Source organism: Phacochoerus africanus, chromosome 7 (genome assembly GCF_016906955.1).
Source record: "Phacochoerus africanus isolate WHEZ1 chromosome 7, ROS_Pafr_v1, whole genome shotgun sequence".
Lineage (NCBI taxonomy): Eukaryota > Metazoa > Chordata > Mammalia > Artiodactyla > Suidae > Phacochoerus > Phacochoerus africanus.
In genome coordinates, this window is record NC_062550.1 from 74349340 (window position 1) to 74375038 (window position 25699).

A 25699-nucleotide genomic window follows, 5' to 3' on the forward strand; every position below is an offset into this window, starting at 1 on the left:
TATCTACCTTTCCAAATTATTCCATCCCTCTCTCCTCATCATTCGTAATATTCTATGTACGATAGCTATCTTTCAGACACACCAACATATGAAACAGTTATATATGGGTTAAAACGACATATTCTAATGAAAAAAATCTTTCCCTGCTTATGAATCTATTCCTATGAAAAAACACATTTCATGGTTCAAAAAACTTATTAACATTTATTAGTTACATTTATTAACTTTCAAATAAAGATTTCAAATAGAACTGATCTATATGAGATATTTAGAAAATATATTAAAGAACATACGTATCTTCACTGAAGACTGGTATTTTGTAGCCAAATAATCCAGTGAGCAATTAACATAATAAAATAAAAATTGTAGTGGGCACCTTCTAAGACAAACCAAATGGAAAAAAATGCATTTTAGATTGCCTGGTGGTATGAAAACTTAGTACTTGAAGTCCAGTTTTGATGTCATCTGTTCCAGAACACCAAGCAGAATCCTAGATATACCAATTATGAGCCTGTTAATAATCTTTTAATTAATGGCTTGGCTGACACAATTAAATTATGCAAATGGAAGTATGTAACACAATTTCCTTAGAGAATCATAAAATGGATAAATCATCTATAGGATTTCATCCCTGAATTCCATAAGTCACCCATGAACATAATATTTCTCTGCTAAAAACTTGTCCCACCAATAAAATCAATTAAAGTTAGACTTATCCTCTATCTACTCACCTTGCGTTCATCTGCAATATTAGAAATCTAAGGTGCAGTTCTATACTATATCTGCATTTTCCTTAATAGTATCAAAAATTTAAGAATTTGACCCAAGATCCTTAAGCACTAGAAATCAAATAAAATCATCCGCAAAGGGGGTCCTTTTAAAATTATCAGAAATGAGAATGGGGAGTTCCCGTCGTGGCGCAGTGGTTAACGAATCCGACTAGGAACCATGAGGTTTCGGGTTTGGTCCCTGCCCTTGCTCAGTGGGTTAACGATCCGGCGTTGCCATGAGCTGTGGTGTAGGTTGCAGACGCGGCTCTCGGATCCTGCGTTGCTGTGGCTCTGGCGTAGGCCGGTGGCTACAGCTCCGATTGGACCCCTAGCCTGGGAACCTCCATATGCCGTGGGAGCGTGGGAGCGGCCCAAGAAATAGCAACAACAACAACAAAAGACAAAAGACAAAAAAAAAAAGAAGAAATGAGAATGGAAGAAAAATTACTATGTTAACTCAAGGAGTCTCTCTTGCTATCAAATCCCTTTTATAAAAGGTAAGTGCCTGTATTCCACATGCAAGCCCAGGCACTTAGCAGTACTTGCTCAAAGATTCCAGTTTTTATTTCACTTTGGAAAATTGGCAGGTAGACAACCACACTTTTAAAGAACTACATTGTCAGGGAATAGACCTAGTTTGTTTGTTGGTTTCTCTGATCTTTCAAATGCCTCCTGAACTCCTTTTGAGTTAAATGAGTTATATAATTCTTTTACCTAAAATCTGTACTGGGATGCTTTCAAATAAGGAAGGGCTTTTGTTCTTGCTAATTTCTAACAGAAATTCAAGGCAGTTATCTCTTAACAACTCGTAACAATTCAAAAATATATTTCCTCCTGCTTATAGCACGGTTTATCTACTTATAAGCTCGGGCTCTTATTAACTAATTTGTGTTGCTTACTAAATATATTTAAGAAATATAACACAGAGAGTAATGTGAGGATACATTAAAATGTGGGATAATATAAACTATAGGAACTATAGGAAGCTATACAATACTTCAGGAGAAAAGCGATGAGAATCTGAACTAAGGCAGTAACAGTTAAAAAAAAGGGGGAAGACGGAAAAGAAACAATTTGCTTTTAGAACGAACAGGATTTGGTGACGCACTAGATAGACTGTGAGATGGAAGGAGGTTAACAGAGACTGACCCTAAAATACAAGAGGAAGGAGATGTTAAGCAATTCCACTTGAGAGACAGTGCTCAATTTCCACTCAGGCAAGGAAATGGGGTAAGATTTGTAAAGAAGTGAAAACTGAACAAGAAACATGAATTCCAAAGGGGTGACTTTCCGTGACTGACTCAGGGCTGTCAGCTTTCCAAGACCTCCCGTGTGCAAGGGTTATCATGGTTCTCTGTGGGCATCAGTCCAGCTTTCAGTGGAATATGCCCGATGGACTACCTCCGAGTCTCTGCCTTTGATGGAAGTGGATTTACCATGTTTAAAGTTAAACACAATTTGATTCTCAGTTCCTTTATGAAGACTCTCTGAACTACTGTGCTATGATGTTAAATGAGCTAATATCATGTGTGTTGTTGATTATTTACTTTTATTCTATTGTTCAAGAAGTAAGTGTATCACTTTTTTTTAAGGAATCATTTCAGAAATTTGAAATGTTTTCATCATACTAAGGACCAGGAGAACTGTATGAAAGTTTTCTAAGTAAGCATGCTGTGTTTTGATAATAATTCTCAGGAAGATATTATAGGCAGAAGAGCAAAATCAGAATGGTAAAACTCATATACATTTTCAATATATTTAAATTTTAGGCTTCCATAGAATATCTACCAGGTAATATTTAACAAGCAGTTGGAAGCTTAAATTTGCTGAGGTGTACAGAGGGTACATGAATCATCAGGGTAAGACATAAAGATGCTGGAACTCTCCTAAAGAGAGCTTACACAGTGAGATGAGACAAAAATTGAAAATAAAGCCATAAGAAATACTATTATTAAGGGATAGAAGGAGAAAGAGAAATTAAAATATAACAGGTAATGAGTACACAGAGGGGTAGGAAAAGAAGCAAGGAAGAAACTTCCATGTTTCTTCCAAGTCAAGGGAGGTATTTCAAGAATGATGTAGTTAACCATGTCCAAAATAATGGAGAGGTCAAGCAAGGTAATGAATGAAGAGAGGTCACTACATTTTTTTTTTTTGTCTGCACCCATGGCATGTAGAAGTTTCAGGGCCTGGTATCAAACCCATGCTAAGCAGCTGTCCTAGCTGCTGCAGTGAAAACACTGAATCCTTAACATGCTTAGCCGCAAGGGAACTCCAAGGGGCATTTTGATGTAACCTATGTTACATCATTTGACATTTTGATCTAACCTATGTCACGACAGTTTAAACAAAAGTGAAAATCAGAATACAGTAAAGAAATTGAAGGGAGAATGAAAAGCAAGTTATGATAGAAATCAAGGATGTTCTGTAAAGAAGTATGGTGATAAGAACATAGGAAAAGAGATATCATAAGGTTAAATCAGAGTCAGGATAAGAATTTTTACCATGAGCAATACATAAACTTGACCTATGGGAAAAAAAGGTCTTCTACAAAAGAAAAATATCTGAAGAGATATTACATTTACTATGGCTTTTCTAAGACATATATCCTACAGAAAAATATTTAGTCATTAGTGATTGTTGAAGGAAGACATAGTAAATCAGGTTTGAAGTAACTTTCTATCCCACATCCCATGTACTCTGCCGTGAACTCAAGGCAACCACAATGGTTAAGAACAAGTTACCATCTTCATACTCACCCTCAAAAAATCCTTCAACCCCATGAAAATGTCTTTTAACTTTCTAGTTATTATGCCATCCAAGACTAGTTAAATTGAGAAACAGAAATTATATTCAGAGAGAGCAGGTACCTGAAAGCCTATGTCCAGTCAGGTTAGAAGGTCATTTACCCTATGTACACAGCATGAATAACCAAAGAAACTTGGTCTTCAGAGAGGAAACAGAGCATAGAGAAAAGCCATAGAACAAAAAATATGTGGTCTTACTGAGAGAAAGAGAGAGAGAGAGAGAGAAAATAGCTAAATTCACCATGCCTGTTTCTAGCCGCAGTAAATAAATAAAATTAATCTAGTTCACATACTGAATGTATCTTTTTATTAATTAGCCCCTCCAAATATGTTATTCTAGGGTTCGGTAAAAATGCTATTTATTTTCTATGATAACTATAACACGTTGTAAAGATATAACTTTAATATTAATAAATCTACATAAATATCAATCAAATCATATTGTAATTTAAATTATGCAATCATCATAAAAAATATACAAACTTACATGTTTGGACAAGTTCGGACTCTTTGAATCAACATCATACCTAAAAGATTAAAATATAAAATTCAAATTATTTCCATAAATAAAGCTAGAGAAAAATGTCAGTATTTTCCCTAAAACATAAATATAATATATATATAAATCAAAACTATATGAATGGGGAGAAAAATATTAAAAATCTAGAAATTTCTCATAATCTATGGCTTATATGACAATGGTAGAAGTCACAATCCCTGAGTCCTTTTATTTCTACAACCTAAGTAGTAGTCCTAATATTTTCGCAGTCATTGATTCTTCTGCCTGATAAGACAAGTTTAAAATTTCCCTTTTCTGTGAATTGATAAACTCCTAATACTGCTCCCTAAAAACAGAAATTCCTCTTATTTAAGTACTATTAAAAGATAAACAGGTGCTGAAAACAAGCTGCCATTTGTGTATAACTCCCACTTAATATAATAAATGCTCTTATTAATTTGAAATTTGACTACAGTAATGAGACATTATTTTCCCCAATCATAGGACTTGGGGAAAACATGTAATTTACAGAAAAAAAAAATTTATATAGGAGTATTTTATGTCCTATATTTGACCAGTTGGTATTAGAAATAAGTGATTTCTCAAGTACTGAAAATGAAAATGTGATTTAAAAACTTCCAAAACACAAAAGCACAGGACCTGATGGCTTCACAGGTGAATTCTACCAAACTTTCAGAGAAGAGATAACACCTATTCTTCTGAAACTCTTCCAAAAAATATCAAAGGAAGGACTCCTAAGTTTATTCTATGAGGCCACCATCACCCTGATACCTAAACCAGACAAAGATACCACCAAAAAAAGAAAATTACAGACCAATATCACTGATGAACATAGATGCAAAAAATACTCAAAAAAATATAAGCAAACCAAATCCAACTATATATTAAAAGGATCATACACCATGATCAAGTGTGATTTATCCCAGGGATGCAAGATTCTTCAATATCCACAAATCAGTCAGTGATACACCACATCAACACAATGAAAAATAAAAAACATATGATCATCTCAAAAGATGCAGAAATAGCTTTTGACAAAATTCAACACCTGTTTCTGATAAAAACACTCCAGAGAGTGGGCATAAAGGAGACCCATCTCAACATAATAAAAGCCATATATGACAAACCCACAGCTAACATCATTCTCAGTGGTGAAAAACTGCAAGCATTTTCACTAAGATCAGAAACAAGACAAGGGTGTCCACTTTTACCACTGCTGTTCAACATACTTTTGGAAGTCCTAGCCATGGCAATTAGAGAATAAAAATAAATAAAAGTATCCAAGTTGGAAAAGAAGTAAAACTACTACTGTTTGCAGATGACATGATATTATATGTAGAAAATCTTAAAGACAATACCATAAAACTGTTAGAGCTCATCAATGAACTTAGCAAAGTTGCAGGATACAAAGTTAATACATAGAAATTGACTGCATTTCTATGTACTAACAATGAAAGATCAGAAAGAGAAATTACCATTTACCATAATATCAAAAAGAATAAAATACTTAGGAATAAACCTACCTAAAGAGACAAAAGACCTGTACTTTGAAAGCTATAAGATGATGATGAAAGAAATCAAAGATGACACAAACAGATGGAAAGATATACTATGCTTTTGGATTGGAAGAATCAACATTATCAAAATGACCATACCACTCAAAGTAATCCACAGATTCAGGGCAATCGCTATTAAATTACCAAAGACATTCTTTACAGAAATAGAACAAAATACTTTAAAATTTGTATGGAAACACAAATGACCCCAAATAGTGAAAGTAATCTTGAGAAAGAAAAATGGAGCTGAAGGAATCAGGCTCCCTAATTTCAGACTATACTACAAAGCTTGAGTCATCAAAACATGATGGTACTGGCACAAAAACAGAAATATAGGTCAGTGGAGTAGGTTAGAAAGCCCAGAAATAAACCTAATCAAACTATGGTTAACTAATCTATGACAAAGAAGACAAGAAAAGGAGTTCCCGTCGTGGCACAGTGGTTAACGAATCCGACTAGGAACCATGAGGTTGAGGGTTCGATCCCTGCCCTTGCTCACTGGGTTAACGATCCGGCGTTGCCGTGAGCTGTGGTGTAGGTTGCAGACGCGGCTCGGATCCTGCGTTGCTGTGGCTCTGGCGTAGGTTGGTGGCTACAGCTCCGATTGGACCCCTAGCCTGGGAATCTCCATATGCCGCGGGAGCGGCCCAAGAAGTAGCAAAAAAAGACCAAAAAAAAAAAAAAAGAAGAAGACAAGAAAATACAGTGGAAGAAAGATAGTTTCTTCAATAAGTGGTTCTGGGAAAATTGGAAAGCTACATGTAAAAGAATGGAATTAGAACATTCTCTAATACCACATAAAAAAGGAAACTCGAAATGGATTAAAGACCTAAATGTAAGGCCAGATATTATAAAACTCCTAGAGGAAAACATAGAATGTTCTTTGACATAAATCACAGAAACATCTTGTTTGATCCACCTCCTAGAATAATAAAGACATGAATAAACCAACAGGACCTAATTAAACTCAAGAGCTTTTGCACAGCAAAGGAAACCATAAAACAAAACAAAACAAAAAGACAACCCACAGAATCAGAGAAAATCTTTGTGAATGACCCAACTGACAAGAGCCTAATCTCCAAAATATACAAACAACTCATACAACCAACAACAAAAAACAATCCAATCATAAAATGGGCAGAAGACCTAAACAGACATTTCTCCAAAGAAGACATACACATAGCTAACAGACACATGAAAGAAATGCTCAACATCACTAATTGTTAGAGAAATACAAATCAAAACTACAAGGAGGTCACCACCTCACACTGGTCAGTATGGCCATCATTAATAAGCCTACAAATAACAAATGCTGGAGAAGGTGTGAAGAAAAAGGAACCCTCTTTCAGTGTTGGGAATACAAATTGGTACAACCACTATGGAAAACAGTAAGGAGGTTCCTCAGAAAACTAAATATAAAACTACCATGTGATCCAACAATTACACTCCTGGGCATATATCTGGACAAAACGTTCCCTCAAAAAGATACATGCACCGGTATGTTTACTGCAGCAGTACTCACAATAGCCAAGATGTGGAAACAACCCAAATGTCTATCGACAGATGAATGGATTAAGAAGATGTGGTACATATATGGAATAGAACATTACTCAGATATAAAAAACAGACAAACTAATGCCATTTGCAGCAACATGGATGGAACTAGAGATTCTCATACCAAGTGAAGTAAGTCAGAAAGAGAAAGACAAATACTATATGATATCACTTATTTGTGGAACCTAGAATATGACACAAATGATCCTATCTATAAAACAGAAACAGGAGTTCCCATTGTGGCTCAGTGGAAACAAATCTGAGTAACATACATGAGGATGCAGGTTTAATCCCTGGCCTGGCTCAGTGGGTTAAGGATCCAGCCTTGCAATGAGCTGTGGTGTAGGTTGCAGGCGCAGCTCAGATCTGGCGCTGCTGTGGCTGTGGCATAGGCCAACAGCTACAGCTCCGATTCGACCCCTAGACCGGGAACATCCACATGCCACAGGTGCAGCCCTAAAAAGACAAAAAATAAAAATAAAACTAGAAACAGATCATGGACATGGACAGCAGACTTGTGTTTGCCAGGGGGTGGGGGGAGCAGGGAGGAAGTGGGAAGCATGGAGAGCTTGGTGCTGGTAGATGCAAACTATCACATTTAGAATGGAAGTAGGTCCAGTCTCTTGGGTTAGAACATGATGGAAGACAGTATAAAAAAAATGTATGTGTGTGTCTTCATATTCATATGTAATGTATATATGATATGACTGGGTCACTGCTGTAGAGCAGAACCTGAAGGATCATTGTAAATCACCTATACTTTAATACAATTTTTTTTTTTTTTTAGGGCCGTACCTGTGGCATATGGAGGTTCGCAGGCTAGGGGTCTAATCAGAGCTGTAGCTGCCGGCCTACACCAGAGCCAAAGCAACGCCAGATCTGAGCCTCGTCTGCCACCTACACCACAGCTCACGGCAAAGAAGGATCCTTAACCCACTGAGCGAGGCCAGGGATCAAACCCACAACCTCAAGGTTCCTAGTCAGATTCGTTAACCACTGAGCCATGACGTGAACTCCCAATACAATTTTTTTTTAAAAAAGAAACAAGTGATTTTTTGGAGAGACCCTGGTAAATCATCACTCCCTATTATTTTAGCCCCTTGTTTCAAATATTTTTTTAGAAATAGATTGCTAATAGTCAAAACAATCTCAATTGGCTGAGTTCCTGAATAGGAAAATATTTGTACTGGTTCCAGTCTTCCAAATCATATTCCTTTCACATTCCTCGTGCATAGCTTCCTATGAATAATTAACCCCCTTTTAAGGTTAATTAAAGTCTTTCCTTTCTCATAACAGGCATGTTTTCACAGAGAAACGAAACACTTCGATCAAAAAAGGCAAAGCAAATTTCACTGAGTATAGGGATGCTTGGGCAGAGGTGCACTGACTCCCTAGCAAAGAATGCTTACCACAAACCAGCTTTAAAATTGTGTGATGCAAATACCTGCCTCAGAAGCATTACAAATTATTCTCTTTCAAATCAAGGCATTCTGACCACTCTCAACAGATGTTAACTAAAACTGTGAATCAGCAAATTGCCAACATCTACTGAAGACCTACAAATATTAGTACAAAAATATTTTTTATTTGCGACATTCTTTTAAGGGTAAGATTACAATTGGCAACTATGGCGATATCAAAGGTACAATGTAACTCTGCCGGCTCCTTCTCAAGCATCAGCCCTGGAAACCGTTCAGTAGTTTACCCCTGGGACAGTTCCTTTGGGCCTAAATTTACTAACAGCAATTTTGTAAACCACTTCATCCTACTGTTAAAACCTTATGGGCCGAGTACTGAATTGGCAGTAACTGATGTGGGTGGCTCCTCCTGAGTATGTTTTCCAATGGGAGGTAACAGATTTTGACGGGAATTTTTCCTGTATTTCTGAAATTCCGATTAAGGCCAAAGCTGAAAACAAAAGATGCTAAGTTTCTCCTCATGCTTAGCTCACAGCTGCTCGTGAGTCACTCTCATCAGGGCCAGATCCTTCTCCAAAAAGCTCACACATAAAATAAGCTATTTCAAGAGGAGGTTCTGTCCACTCCCCAAAGGAGAGGGAGAGCTCCCAAATCTGGGGTGCTTGGGAGAAGGGGAGGACAGCCTCTGGTTCCCCCTTCAGCTATAGAACCTACCTGTAGGTCCATCCTAGGGCTGCCAGTGGAAGACAATATCAGCTGACAGGGCTATGAGGTGCCTTGTGAGAGCCGAGGAACAAGGACCACGGTCCCTTTAGTGCCCCCTCCTCAGTGAAGAAGACAAGCAGAGTGCCTGGTACGTGTCCCCTCAGGCTGGTGCCTTCTAAGGTCTAGGCTTTTCAGAAGGTAGGAGACTCACATACCTGCTTCCCAACTTCCCCACCTTTCTGCTCTTCCACCCCACCCCACCCCACCCCCATCTCTCCTGCAGGCAGTTATGACAGTAGCTCTGAGGGGAGAGAAAGTGAAGAGTCTGGGATTAAGTTTGAGATTAAAAAGTTTTAAAGTGAGGAGATCCTGCTGAATAGCATTGAGAACTTTGTCTAAATACTCATGTTGCAATAGAAGAAAGACTGGGGGAAAAATGTAATTGTAATGTATACATGTAAGGATAACCTGACCCCCTTGCTGTACAGTGGGAAAATTAAAAAAAAAAAAAAAAGTTTTAAAGTGAATAGTATGTAACTATTAACAAAAGGAGATGGTTCTAATAAACAAGCGACTGAAAATTCATGAAATTAGAAATACGGGAGTTCCCGTTGTGGCTCAGTGGCTAATGAATCCAACTAGGAACCATGAGGGTGCGGGTTCGATCCCTGGCCTTGCTCAGTGGGTTAAGGATCCGGCGTTGCTGTGGCTGTGGTGTAGGCTGGTTGGCTACAGCTCCGATTAGACCCCTAGCCTGGGAACCTCCATATGCGGGGGAAGCGGCCCTAGAAAAGACAAAAAGACAAAAAAAAAAAAAAAAGAAAAGAAATTAGAAATACTGTCATTTCCAGCAACATGGATGGACCTTGAGATTATCATACTAAATGACGTTAAAGACAAACATCCTGTGACACCGCTTATGTGTCAAATCTTAACAAAGGATACAAATGAAATTAGTTGCAGTACAGAAACAGACTCACAGACTTTGAAAACAAACTATGGCTCCCCAAGGGGACAGGGGAGGGGAGGGACTAGGCGTCTGGGATTGGCATGTGTGTTCATGTACAACTGAGTCACTCTGCGGTACAGCAGAAAGGACCACAACGTTGTGGATCAACTCTCCTTCAACAGAACTTTAAAATGAAAAGGGAAAATTCATGAAGTTAGATCTTGGCATTGCTAAGGGAGCCCACGACCAATGGGAACAGTTGAAATTGACGGTGTGGACAACTGTTGGAAGAAATAAAACAACATTTTTTCCCCCCAAGGCGTTGAGAGCCTTCAAAAATAGATCCTAATAACCTTATACATTGCGTAAGTATCACCATTTGATTTATCAAGGAGGAAAATAACCTGCTAGGTAAATCAATTCTAGACTTGTAACTCCCTTGTTGGTAGTCTATTCTAAATGGAAAAACAAGAGCATTATCTCTAGGATCTCCTAGTCTCCAGCACATACAACATGGTGAAACAGCTGTCCACACTTCTTGCTCAAAGACATTTCTGTACAGCTGTTCTGCCAATAATAAATTTTTCAAATCTGACAACAAAGTGATTTTTGAAGTAGCTATATGATTATAGGTGTGATAGTTCTAACAAAATAAATGCAAAAGTTTACAACTTTATCTGCAATATATAGGGAGCATGACAGAAACCATGTCTCTTGAATAAGTATATGTCAAATCAAAAAGGCAGGAGAATTTTAAAACTCATAGCTGATAAGCTAATCTTAAAAATATCTCAGTCATATCACCATAACAATAATTTTGGATTAATCAGAATTTACAGGAATTTGGGCCAGTGCTGCCAGCAATCAGGAATACATATTCATTCATTCTCTTTCTCTCTCTGATTACAATCTTCCATCCACATGGAAATTTAAATAAAAAACCTCCTGAAAGCCATTTCTCAAACCTTCTGTAATATGTAATTGTTTAGATATTGCACTTTCAAAGCTTCTTTTTATTTGTTTTTAATTTTCTTTTTACAGCCACATCTGCGGCACATGGAAGCTCTCTCAGGCTAGGGATCAGAACTGCAGGGAGTTCCCGTCGTGGCGCAGTGGTTAACTAATCCGACTAGGAACCATGAGGTTTCGGGTTCGGTCCCTGCCCTTGCTCAGTGGGTTAACAATCTGGCGTTGCCGTGAGCTGTGGTGTAGGTTGCAGACGCGGCTCGGATCCTGCGTTGCTGTGGCTCTGGTGTAGGCTGGCATCTACAGCTCCGATTAGACCCCTAGCCTGGGAACCTCCATATGCCGCAGGAGTGGCCCAAGAAATAGCAAAAAGACAAAAAAAAAAAAAAAAAGAACTGCAGCTGCTGGTCTACATCACGGCCACAGCAACACTGGGTCTGAGCTGCAGCTGCGACCTATGCTGCAGCTTGTAACAACATGGGATCCTTAACCCACTAAGCAAGGCTTGGGATCGAACTCGCATCCTTACAGACAGTATGTCGGGTTCTTAACCTGCGGAGCCACAACAGGAACTCTGCATTGTTTCTTTGGAATTTTGTAAAATCAATACACAAATTAACTAAATTAAAAAAAAAAATTCTGAAATCTAATGACATCTACCTGTTGGCCAATTTAAACTACTGTGTTATTCAGCATTGCTGTTCCCTTAAAGGGACATTCACTGTAAACATGCTGTATAAAGTATGTGCTGTAGTTCTCTGGGTGACGTGGGTTGGGGTGGATTTTATTGACTACTTTATCTTTTTCTCATTTCCAAGTTTTCTGCAGTGAAGATTTTTTAGGAATAACGCATTGCAAAGACAAAATTTAAGAACTAAACAGACACTTATAACTAGAGAACAATTCACTGTTTTCCACACTTAGAAACTTACATAGATATGGTGGAAAAAAATCACAATGTTAAAAAAAGCCTGCTCTCACAGGTTATTCAAGATACTCATATAAACGGGAAATTAAGCAGGGATTAAAATGGTATAAAAAATACTACAAAAGCTGAAAGAATATACTTGTTACTTTTCTAGATAATCTTCCTCAGGTATCCCTTGCTCTGGTCCTGACTGTCTTAAATTGTTAGAGATCATATAACATCGAAATAATATTATTTGACTCAAATTTCTGAAGTTAACTAAATACATTTGAAAGTTGAAATATCTCTTTAATTCAGTTTTGCAGTATGCTTTCACATTTTGAACATTACATATTTTCTGAGAAACTATAATTTTTAGAAAAGAGAAAGCTAAGTTAAAATACATCATTTTTTTGTTTGTTTTTGTTTTCTATTTAGGGCCATACCTGCAGCATATGGAAGTTCCTTAGGCTAGGGGTTGAATCAGAGCCGTAGCCACCAGCCTATGCCGCAGCCACAGCAACACCAGATCTGAGCCACATCGGCAACCTCCGTCACAGCTCATGGCAATGCTTGATCCTTAACCCACTGAGCAGAGGCAGGGATCAAACCTAGTCCTCACGGATACTAATGGGGTTCATTACCACTGAGATACAGTGGGAACTCCTAAAATATATCATTTTACCTACACTAATTTGTTACTTTATTTCTTCTTGTTACACTATGATAAAATAATATAACATCCATACTAATCAAACATACTAATTTCCTATGTATTCTTACTTTTGCTTACTTAGATTCAAAAAATCCCATTATTATATTCAATTTGCAGTAGAATACTTCAAACACATATTTCCCTCAGCATTATACAACCAAAATAAAAATAAAAACTCCCCAGTTCAGGCATTATTTTTAATCTTCATAACATTTTAGAAATTCAGGTTTTATACCATTAAATTATAAACTATTTCATGCAAAATTTGATTCCGTATTGGAAAGCACGGATCCCTTCAACTATCCAGGCCTAAGTTTTCTCATTTATAAAAATGAGGCAACTCTACCTCAGAAATTTATTGGATTGGTTAAATCTGTGTATATATACTACTATTATTCACAGTTTGTAATAGAAAGATTAACATATTACTGTGAATAATAAGTTTAGTATTATTATCACAAACCACATCTTCTTATCTGTACTTAAAAACTTACATACTAACTTTCAAACTACCGAGCTTCTATAATTATTTCCTTAGTTTATAAGTAAATGGAAGATAATACCAACAAACATATTAAACCATCTAATCATTCCAGATTTCTACCCGTAAGTATACTGAAGTTTTGCTTTCTTTTTTTTTTTAATTCCTTGAATCATCTACAGTGAAATTAAACAATATTATTGATTTATCATCAAATACTAGAGAAGTATGTTAAGTTCTATCAATGCCCTAACTTTCTACCTTTAGGTCTCCCTTGTTCATTCTAAGCATACCTAGTAAGGTTGCCGAACATCATGTAAGTATGAGGTACCTCCCTAACCTAACATATTCTCATTTGAGTCATTAGTTGGTCAAAGTAACTTTTGAAACAGTATTTGGTAAAACAGACATAATATTTAAATAACTAACAAACAATGAGTTCAGTAGAATTACATTTCCTTAGCTGGACACTCCTTAAAACCCATAAACTTCCATAGTCTCATTCTCAGTGGAGATGAGCACATGTTCACCACACCTCTGTACACAGGTAAATCGTTCTTCTTCTTCTCTCTTTTTTTTTTTTGTAGTTAAATAGTGAAGTCATTTTTATTTCAGTACTTGACAAAATACTCCATAAAATTCAAAACTTCTACTATTATACAAAAATAGGTCTCTAGAAGTGATATTATCTGTCTTCATTACCAGTAGCAAATATATTAGGCAGAAACATGTAATTCAGCAGCCTTGTAAGAAAAGTGCAGGGTACCTCGAGCTACACGTTCAACAGTATCACAATGCTCAAAAGTTTCATCTTTCCACCCATTTGATAAATGCACAATGTTTATAATTTAATCATTTAAATTAGCATTCCACAAATGCACATGTAATTTAATGATTATTGTGCATGAATACATACACAATGCTTATATGTACAGATTCCAGTTTGTTTTCATGTGCTGGCAAGGGATTTGTATACCATCATACGTTGTGTTTATACTGGTCCCGGGGTGTGCACAGGTTAGTCATTCTTTCCCTACTTCTCTCCAGAACGACCTGCCCAGCTCTTAACTTCTGCTCAATGGTCTACTGACTAATATTTGACTGGAATCATCCTTTTGAGAGTACCATTTTCCTTCTTTTCATTCTACTTGTGCGATTCTATAATAGCCACTGTTTCCAATATCAAGTGACATAAACCAATACAAGCAGAGCCAAAAATAAGACCTGAGTGTGGGAAAGTGGGTGCGTGTAGTCACCTGGCAGCAGCTGCTCATAATGATGACAGGCGTCTGGCAGCAGATAGTAGCAGCCAAAAGAAAACAGAAATGGTTCTAAAAATCAGAGTTAAAATCTAGGCAAGGAGTTCAGAGGACCAACAAAGCATACAGGATCACTAAGTTGGTCCCAAAGGTTAGACGCAGGTAGTGAGTAGTCTGGTTTATATTGTTTCATACTATAGCTTGACTAATTTATATTCTGAAAATGCAAAAAATGAAATTCAGAAAGTTTACATACAAAAATACCCACTGAAGGATTACACATAATAGTGAAAATAGAACCAACCAGGATATTCATCAGTAAATGTCTGGCTAAGTAAATTGTGGGTTTTTTGAATCATAAATTATGTGGCCATTAAAATGAATGAATGCATATCTTTATATATACATTTTTTTTTTCTTTCTAGGGCCTCACCTGCAGCATATGGAAGTTCCCAGGCTAGGGGTTGAATTGGAGCTGCAGCTTACACCACAGCCACAGCAACACTGGATCTGAGCCACATCTGTGACCTGCACCAGAGCTTCTGGCAACACCAGATCCTTAACCCACTAAGTGAGGCCATTGATACTATGTCAGGTTTTTAACCTGCTGAGCCACAATGGGAACTCCAGCATGTCTATACATTTAGTGGCATAGAAAGATATATATCTGAAAAATACAAGTAATTGGAAAATACCTGAGATTTTCAAAATATTGAGATTCCATATACAGGTGTAGCTTTAAAGAAAAAAAATCTACAAGCATATACATTGAGTCATTTCCAGTTTTGGTTGGTTGTGCTGTGTGTGTGGTGCTAGAGTAACAGCGAAATTTCACTTTTTAAATGCCTTAATACTTAAAGTTTATAATAAATATTTATCACTTTATTACTTTTAAATGAGAGAATACAGAAAACCTAGAAAAGGAGTAAGAGAGAAAGGGAAATAAAGAAGGAGAACAAAGAATCTTGAAATCATGGCTGGTTTTAGGACGAAGTTAGGTCTGAAACTAACTGGAAGAAATTAAGGGAATACCACACTTGCGTGAGAGAGAAGGAGAATTCTTAAATATGACTACTGGGAAGGCCCTGAACAATGGGAGAATGAAATCACGTTCCCCGTGACTTACATGTCTGTTTTTTAAATAACAACCCTGTGTACAAATCTCCATGGTAAACGTGGTCAGGGAATCATGACATTTTACTTTCAGTTTTTTTCCTCAGGAACCTCATTTTTACTATTTAAAAGGGGGTTTCAAAAAGGAAATTACCAAATAGGGCATAGTCAATTTATTTGATAAGTACAACAATACTTAGAACTTCTACAACTCTTGAAGGAAAGGGGTTGATATAAGATTATGCTTTTTTATTTACTTTATTTTTTATTTTTTATTTTTTTGTCTCTTGTCCTTTATAGAGCCAACACCCATGACATATGGAAGTTCCCAGGCTAGGGGTAGAATCTACACCACAGCCACAGCAATGCCAGATCCGAGCCGTGTCTGCGACCTATACCACAGCTCAGGGCAACAATGGATCCTTAACCCACTGAGCGAGGCCAGGGATCGAACCTGCAACCTCATGGTTCCTCGTCAGATTCATTTCTGCTGCGCCACGATGGGAACTCCAAGATTGTGCTTTTTCATTTTCATCATTTTTAAAAGCAAGTTTTACTGGCACTTACAAGTCAAAACGAAGATTCTCTCTTTCTTCAAAAAAGTAGTCCAGAATAAATTTTCTTACAAAATCAGGATTTAAAGTATTATCAATGACTTCAGTCCTTCCAAACTGTTGAGAAAAAGAGAGAGACGTTAAAATCAAGCCTTGCATGTACTGCTATACAATACATATTAATATAGCTCCTTGAAAACATAAGCATGAAATATTCAAATGACTTGATAAAATAAAGCTTTCCAGACACTTTTTAGAGATCAAATCATCCCTCTTATTTACTCAAGGGAATTCAGAAAATGAGCCCTGAGTTCATTCACATTTACTAGAAAAGTAGCTTCTGAAAATTTATATAACACTTCCTCCACTTTTCTCCCCTCTTGAAAGCCAAATCCTTTCCAATGAAAAGAAGTTATTTCTACCTTAAATTTATCACAAATATTCTTCCTAACCTAGTGTATAACTAGGCCTAAGTGACACATATTCTTACAACTGGAGGGCTCAGTTGTAAGAAGAGGTGATACTCAGTTCGTAATCCAGCAATCCTCCACACAAAATAGTTTATTAGACATGTTTTGAGAAGAACTTTCTAATAAGCTATTAGACACTTCAACAATTTGTTCTTGTTTTGTTCTGTTTTAATTCTCACAGTATTTAGACAGCCAAAATGAACCTACGACTCTTGCATATTTTTAAGCTACTTTATTTACTTTCACTTAGGAAAAAAATATGTTTCTCCATCACAGGAGAAGTGAAAACCAAGAAACAAAACTCCATATCTAGTATTCTTCCTTTCGATATGAAGGAAAGCCATCAGGCACTGCTTCCAAAGCTACAGAACAGAAATATAAACTTTACAACACCTTTTTGTATTTTGCTTACATTTTTACCCTCCTGACATGAAATTCTAAAGAGGGAATTTCAACCTTTCATTCTGAACAGCACAATTCATGCTATCTTATCAGAGAACCAACTTTTTATTAAAGTTAAAGGGATAATTATATTTTTACTAGGAATAAGAGAACTACTAATCCACCAAAAAGTGAAGGTCATGTGCTTACATAAATCGTGATAACAAAACTATGATACAAAATATGGATGACAAAAGATCTACTATGGTTACGACTAATTATCCAGAAAAGAACTAGTTTGCAGAGACTTATGCATTAGGCAATTTTTTATATCTTGGACCATTATCATACAAACAAATCATAACCTGGGTAACTAATTCAACATTTCAAAGATATTGAACATTTACTTTGAACCATAATAATAATTACTGTCACCATTTATTGAGCACTCTACTTTGTTCTAAGCATTTTTCACATCTTACTTAAAATCTAAACCATAAGTCCACAAGGTGCATATTATTAGTCCTACTTTAATATGAGAACATTGAGGTAGAGGGTCTCCACACACTCTGACTACAAAATCTACATTCACTCTTTCTAGGACTCTCCTCTTTCAGCCCTGGGAAGATTCAACAATGAGCTAATCAATGATTTCTAATTTTAAGGGAATGGGAATAAGAGTATGTACCAAATAACACAGGCTAGAAGTACCCCGGCACCCCCAAAAAAGACAGTGCAGAGGTCAAGGAGTACAAAAGTGAACCTGAGAGAGCCTGGACTCTCCCAGCTTTTCTACTGCTGGGAGGCAAAACGGTTCCCAGAGCAGAGCAGAGAATATCAAATGAGCAAATGTGCAACAATCTCAAAGAGGCTCAGCCAGCACCCATATCTCCCAGCACCCCAATCCCTCTTGAGGATTAACCAAACCCACATTCGGAGGGAAGCAGACAGAGCAAAATTCCCCAGGGAAAGGTCCACTGAGTTGCAAGTCAACAATTCCCCAGGGTCTCTGTGCCACTGAAACATACACAAGCTTGTTTCTTAGAGAACAATGGCTTGTCAGCAATATGGGTGGCTGAATATATCCTGCTATCTCAAGTGAAGATTACTATGCAGCCATTAAAACTTCAGCTAATCATCTATAAATTATGAACATGTATTATAATATGCCTTCTGACACACAGCCTTGAAATTGCTTTTGACAATGTCACCAGGGACCTTCCTATCACTAATTTAGTGATCAAGGGATCACTTTTTGGCGTTCATCACACCAGACTGCTTAGCAGCATCTGACATAGCTGTCCATTTCTTACTTTCTAAATGTCTTTCCTGTTTTTTTGTGACACCACACTCCTGTTTTTAACTTCTTAAATTTTCAGGCACACAATCTCTCATTGTCTCTGCATAATCCCACACCATCTTCACCTGTCTATCTTCACTCTTCTATTAGGTTATTTAATCTATTAATTGGCTTAAATTCCATCTACATGATGATAACTTCCAAATGTGTATCATCAGCCCCGATTCGTGGGTGAGTACAGACTTATGCTTAAAACTCTCTTGTTGACTTATACATGTGGTTGTCTTACAGGACACTCAGAATTGTCATCTAAACTTAAAATACTTATTTTACACTACAACCACCACCTCTGTCATGGTCTGTACCAAGTCTCTGTTTGCCAATAAATGGTAACACCATCTAGTTGATTACTTAGGCCATAAATGAGAGTCATCCTTTCCAACTTTTTTTTAACCCACCAACTCTATTGATTATCACCTCATAAACTATCGATTTCAACTCCAAAACGTACCTCACAGCTGTCCACTTCTCTCCCTATCTCCTGTTATCAGCTTAATTTAAGCTTTTCATCTTTCTCATGGACCTCAAGAGCCTCCTACTTCATATCTGCTTACTCTTGTTCCCTCTCCAATTCATCCTCCATACAACATCTACGAGTTATCTTTTGAGAAATGTAGAGTCATGAAATTTCACCACCCTAAAAATATTTAATGGCTTCCCATAGTACTTCAAATGCAACTTCTTTTCTTTGGTCTATAAGACCTGGCCCCTGGTCTATAAGACCTCTTAACTTCATCATGGGCCAGCATCCCCTTGTTTTCCAACTGGACTTCTTTCACATTACCTGACACAAGAGACCCTTCCCACCTGATGGCTTTTGTACCTATTTTTTCTTCCCGGAATGGTCTTAACATCACTCTTGCATGGCTTTTTTTATCCTTTAAGCCTCTACCTCTAAGTACCCTAACTAAAGTAGGTCCCCAACCCTACAATTTTATCCTTCATAGTGCCTATTTTTTCCTTCATGAAACTTATATTTCAGAATTATACCTTTATTTGTGTTTTAGATTTCCCCTGATAGACAATAAGCTCAATGAAAGCACAGGACATATATATATGTTCGGTTTACCTAAGTACAAAATTAACAAATGGTTAACTAAAGAGATTAGCAACACAGTGTTCAGAAAAAAAAAATCATAGAAAATGTATAGTACAGGAGTTCCCGTCATGGCTCAGTGGTTAATGAATTCGACTAGGAACCATGAGGTTGCGGGTTCAATCCCTGGCCTCGCTCAGTGGGTTAAGGATCCAGCCTTGCCGCGAGCTATGGTGTAGGTCACAGACACGGCTCAGATCCCACGTTGCTATGGCTGTGGTGTAGACCAGCGGCTGCAGCTCCGATTCGACTCCTAGCCTGGGAACCTCCATAAGCCGCAGGAGCAGCCCAAGAAATGGCAAAAAGACAAAAAAAGAAAAAAAATTCTATGTTCTTCTCTGAAAATGTATAGTACAATATAAATTTTGATTAAAATATAAGTTTATATATATAGAAAAATAAAGTACAACGGAATGTATCAATTAACTTCTAATTGCTGTTGTTCATTAAGTATTTGTGGGTTTTCCTAATTTCTTGTAGTAAGTATGTTTTACTTTAATGTTTTATTTTTATTTTTTATACAAATCTTTTTTTTTTTTTGTCTTTTCAGGGCTGCACCAGTGGCAGATGGAAGTTCCCGGGCTAGGGGTCTAATCAGAGCTACAGCTGCGGGCCTATGCCAAAGCCACAGCAATGCCATGCCAGATCCAAGCCATGTCTGCAACCTACACCACAGCTCACGGCAATGCCGGATCCTTAACCCACTGAGCGAGGCCAGAGATCGAACCTGCAACCTTGTGGTTTCTAGTAAGATTCGTTTCCGCTGCGCCGCAATGGGAACTCCGTATTTTACTTTTAAAATAGGAAATATAAAACTTTTAAGCAGTATTCCAATTTTTTAATTCATTCTATTACGAAAAATGAAAACTGGCAATAGTAAGAAATCCACAGATAAATTATGACTAGTTCAGCTCATGGGGAATACATTGGTTCTTTCCCAGAGGCTGGAATATATTAGCTATCAACCAAGTGATTAGCCTTTTAGACTTGAAATAAAATTTAAGTCTTAGCTAATGCCTTATATCACTAAATAAAATTTTTCTAATTCCTTAGAAAACATACAGCTGCATATAACTATATGCAGGTCAGAGGGGATTAAAATTTTGAGGAAAGATAATTGTTAATCATATTTGTTAATTGTATAATCCAGAAACAGCTTTTTTTTGGAAAGAATTGTAACTTGTATCCTAAAGTTTTTTTTTTTTTTTTTTTTTTTAATATCCACAATACTGGAGTATGAGAAGTACTAACAAATCTGATCACAATAATCTCTGGTGCTATGAACATATCTAAATATGTCAACAGTCAAACACTTCTATATAATTATAAGGTATTAAGTTTCCTCATCTCATAAATAGAAAATTATTAGGAAAATGCTTTTTTCTACTCAAGTGTGAAAGTTTTAAGTCATTTGAAAAAGCGTATAAACTGTTAATTTTGTTAGAACATAAAATACTGTTTCACTTAAAACTTTAGGCAAAAAATAAACAATTCATAGCCAAGTCATTGAAAGTTTTCCTTTGTTTTATGCTTGAGCTAATCAGATAAATACCTACTTTTCCAATTTGGGAACAAATCTTGCAGAAAATAACAGAATGGAAATACTCTTGATTTTTAAATCAACTAATTGTTAAACTGCTTCAGAGGAGCAGTACTGGAAAGAACATTCATCTATTTATGGCACCAAGCAGATGAACTCTGTTACAAGAAAAATGTTCAGAAAGGTTTAATATACTGTGAAGGCCCAGAACAACCATCCAATCTCATATTCATTTGTCAACTAAAATGAAAATGATGAAGGAAAAAGGTCATATGGACTAGTGCATATCTTTATTTTCTTATTAAATTGGAATTAAATCTTAATACTGGTGATACACAGAGGACCAGATATTAGACAAGAAGACTAGATAAACTGAGTAGTGCAGACAGATTAAGACAAACTTAAAAAAAAAAAAAAACCCTCAGTTTAAGAGTATAGACATCATAAAGGATCCCAAGCATAAGCGTGCATACGTGCACATGCACACACACTCACATATGCATACACACACATAAAGATTTACATTCTTAAACACTACTTGGGAGTTAAACACTGGGATTACCAGAGAGTCCATGGATCTTTTTCTCTGAGGGAAAAAGATAAGAGTTCTGTCATGTAACTCTTTATCTAAGACTTTAAAAAAAAAAAATCAATTCACTTAATTATAAGACAAGTACAAAATCTGAAGGTTTTGTCTAGATCTTACATTATTATGGATGAGTGAGATATAGTTATAGATACACATACACGTGCTCACACACACCCAAAAGTAAACTGACTTTCTTCTAATACTCCTGCTTAAGATAGAGTATTTCATATAAGGAAACTTCATTCTTTTTTTGGATCTTTTATTTTTAGGATTGAACATAAATCAATTACCATCAAAAAAAAGAACACTGTGCTTACATCTCTGTAGCTATCATGCATAAAATATAGATAAGACTAAATGCCATCAATTTTAAAAATTGGATTATAGTATTTTAGAACCTAAGTTAAAACATTTAACTCATACTCTAAAACATAACAATATTTTAATGAACTACTTTTACTATGTCTTTTTTTTTTGGTCTTTTTTGTCTTTTGAGGGCCACACCTACAGCATACGGAAGTTCCCAGGCTAGGGATCTATTTGGAGCTGTAGCCACCGGCCACAGCCACAGCCACAGCAATGCCAGATCTGAGACACACAGCACAGCTCATGGCAATGCTGGATCCTTAACCCACTGAGCGAGGCCAGGGATTGAACCCGCAACCTCGTGGTTCCTAGTTGGATTCGTTTCCACTGAGCCACGATGGGAACCCCTACCATGTCATTTTTAATGATTAATTCTGTGATTTAGTGACATGTCTTATCATGTGAAGAGAAAAAAAAATTGACTTAATTTATCCCAGAGGCCCTTAATGGAGAATATGGGTTAAATCTGTCATATATCAGTGAGATTTTCTTTTATGTGAGACAAATATTTTTTAAATGAATTGGGCAGATTACTATTTTAATCTGAACAATTATTTTTAAATTAGATTATTTTATTTAGATGATTACCTAAATTCAATAGAAATACACTTGAACAATGTATTCATACCAACCCCAAGGTTTTTGAATATTTAAAGGCAATCTTACACACAAATGTGAAATAAATGTTGTTGACTAACAGTCATTTAAAAGTAGGCAATAATGAATTTCATATACTTAAAACTAATTTTTAATCAATTATCTTAAAAATCTTCCAAATCAACAATTCCTAGATTTTTTTTTTAGAATTAGTAAATACTCTTACTGCTTTTTTCATGATGTAACACATTTTCTCCTCTTCCTGACATTACTGAATATAAGACAGACCTTTAAGATAGTTTCTGCACTGAGATTCTTAAATTCTCAGTGCTTTTTTTTTGGTGAGTTTTATTTGCTTTAATTTTTGTTGAGAAATTTACAGGGAAAAAAAAGAAGCATTGCAAAGCTAACTCTATGAATTATTTTCATTCAAGAGTAGTCAGAAAAAACTTTTACTTCTGCTATGGTAAATTAAGTTGTTTCAGACCAACTCTTCCCCTAAGAACAACTAGAAAAGTTGAACAAAATATTAAAACAATCTTTTTGGAGGCACCAGAGAGCTAACAAAAATTTATAAGTTGTAGAAAAATTTATAAGTTGTAGAACCTAGAAAAAAAGAGAAGCCAAAAGAGGAACAACTATTATTCAGCATAGTTTTGGAAGTCCTAGCCACAGCAATCAGAGAAGAAAAAGAAATAAAAGGAATCCAAATTGGAAAAGAAATAAAACTATCACTGTTTGTAGATGACATGATACCTAGAAAACCCTAAAGAGAGTACCAGAAAACTGTTAGAGATCATGAATGAATTTGGCAAAGTTGTAGGATACAAATTTAATACACAGAAATTGATAGTATTTCTATAAACTAACAATGAAAGACCAGAAAGAGAAATCAGAGAAACCATCCTATTTATCACTGCATCAAAGAGAATAAAGTACTAGGAATAACCCTACCTAAAGAGACAAAAGACCCATACTCTGAAAGACCTATACTCTAAAAGATCCTGATGAAAGAATCAAAGACAGATGGAAAGATATATCATGCTCTTGGACTGGAAGAATCAATATTGTCAAAATGACTATACTACCCAAGGCAATCTACAGATTCAGTGCAATCCCTATCAAATTACCAAGAACATTCCTCACAGAACTAGAACAGAATATTTTAAATTTTGTATAGAAATACAAAAGATCTCAAATAGCCAAAGCAATATTGAAAAAGAAACCAGAAATGGAGGAATCAGGCTTCCTGACTTCAAACAATACTACAAAGCTACAATCATCAAAACAATATGATACTGGCGCGCGCGCACACACACACACACACACACACACACACACACACACACAAATATAGATCGATGGAACCTGAAAGAAATAAACCTAGAAATAAACTCAAGCACCTATGGTCAACTAATCTATGACAAAGGAGGCAAGAAAATACAGTGGAAGAAAGCTATTCTCTTTAATAAGTGGTGCTGGGAAAACTAGAAAGCTACATGTAAAAGAATGAAATTAGAACATTATCTAACACCATTCACAAAAATAAACTCAAAATGGATTAAACACTTAAATATAAGGCCAGACACTATAAAATTACTAGAGGAAAACAGAGGCAGGATGCTCTTTGACATAAATCACAGCAACATCTTGTTTGATCCACCGCCTGGAATAGTGACAATAAAGACACAAACCAGTGGGACTAATTAAACTTAAAAGCTTTTGCACAGCAAAGGAAACCATTAAAAAAACCAAAAAGACAAACCACAGAATTGAAGAAAATCTTTGCAAATGATGCAACCAACAAGGGTCTAATCTCCAAAATATACAAACAACTCATGCAACTCAACAACAATAAAAAACAAACAACCCAATTGAAAAATGTGCAGAAGACCTAAATAGACATTTCCCCAAAGAAGACATACAGATGGCTAGCCAGCACATGAAAAAATGCTCAACATCACTAATTATTAGAGAAATGCAAATCAAAACTACAATGAAGTACCACCTCACACCAGTCAGGATGGCCATCATTAACAGGTCAACAAATAAGAGACAATGATTATGACTGTAGGCTTATTTTTAAGCTCAACTATCTCCTGCTTATAAGAGATACACGTGACATATACAAACACAGGAAAGTTGAAAGTAAATCCATGAGATAAGATAAACCATGCAAACATTAAACAAATGTAAGATAGTTTGTTCACATATCAAACAAAGTAGAATTTAAGGCAAGAACCATTTCCAGAGAAAGGGATAAACACCTCGAACATCTTGTCGGAGGAAATAAGCACATGCTAAAAGAAAGACAGGGGCAACTTTTAACAGTCAGAGACGCTAGCTTGAAGGTGTTCCCATCGGGCAAATGTGGGACAACTTGAGCACCAAAACAAATGATAGTAACACATACATAAATTCATTGAATAAAACAGGAAACCATAAATACACACTTTCATCAACTGATCAGAACAGACACCACTTTTATCAACTGATCAAAATTAACCTAATCAGAAATGGGACAAATCAAAATCCTGTGCCACCAGATAACATACAATAAGAAGAGCACAGTATCGCTTCAGTGATATTGCACCCAAAACCGTACCATGAGAGGGAAAAAAATGTATGAAGTCAAAATAAGAGAAATTCTACAAATTGGGTGGCATTCCATCTATAAAAATGTCAAAGTTTGCAAGTTAGGAAAAGATTGAGAAACTATTCAAGATCAAAGAGACAATAGCAAAATAAAAAAAAAATGTAAAGGAAAAAACAGCTAAATGCAGGAGGTAACTCTGATTGGATCCATTTGCTAAAAGATATTATGGGAACAATTAATGAAATTTGAATGAGGCCTTAAGATTATTAACAGACCTCATTCTGATTTTATTATATTATGACTGTGCAGGAGAATGTCCTTTATACAACAGAATACTCAAGTGCCTTGGGGTATCATGTTGGCAACTTTTTGTCAAATGCGTCAAAGGAAAAAAATTATTTGTACTATATTCACAATTTTTCTGTAAATT

The 25699-nt window shown here is 36.2% G+C and overlaps 1 protein-coding gene across 1 annotated transcript in view; it reads right to left on the minus strand.

Annotated features, from left to right (window-relative positions):
• Positions 1-25699, minus strand: part of CPNE8 (copine 8) — a 266575-nt gene that overhangs the window by 181785 nt on the left and 59091 nt on the right. Inside the window, exons 4-5 of the mRNA XM_047787960.1 lie at positions 16288-16391; positions 4065-4104 (exon numbers count right to left, since the gene is read on the minus strand). Coding sequence (XP_047643916.1) covers positions 4065-4104; positions 16288-16391 — 144 coding nt within the window. The remainder of the gene's footprint in view (positions 1-4064; positions 4105-16287; positions 16392-25699) is intronic.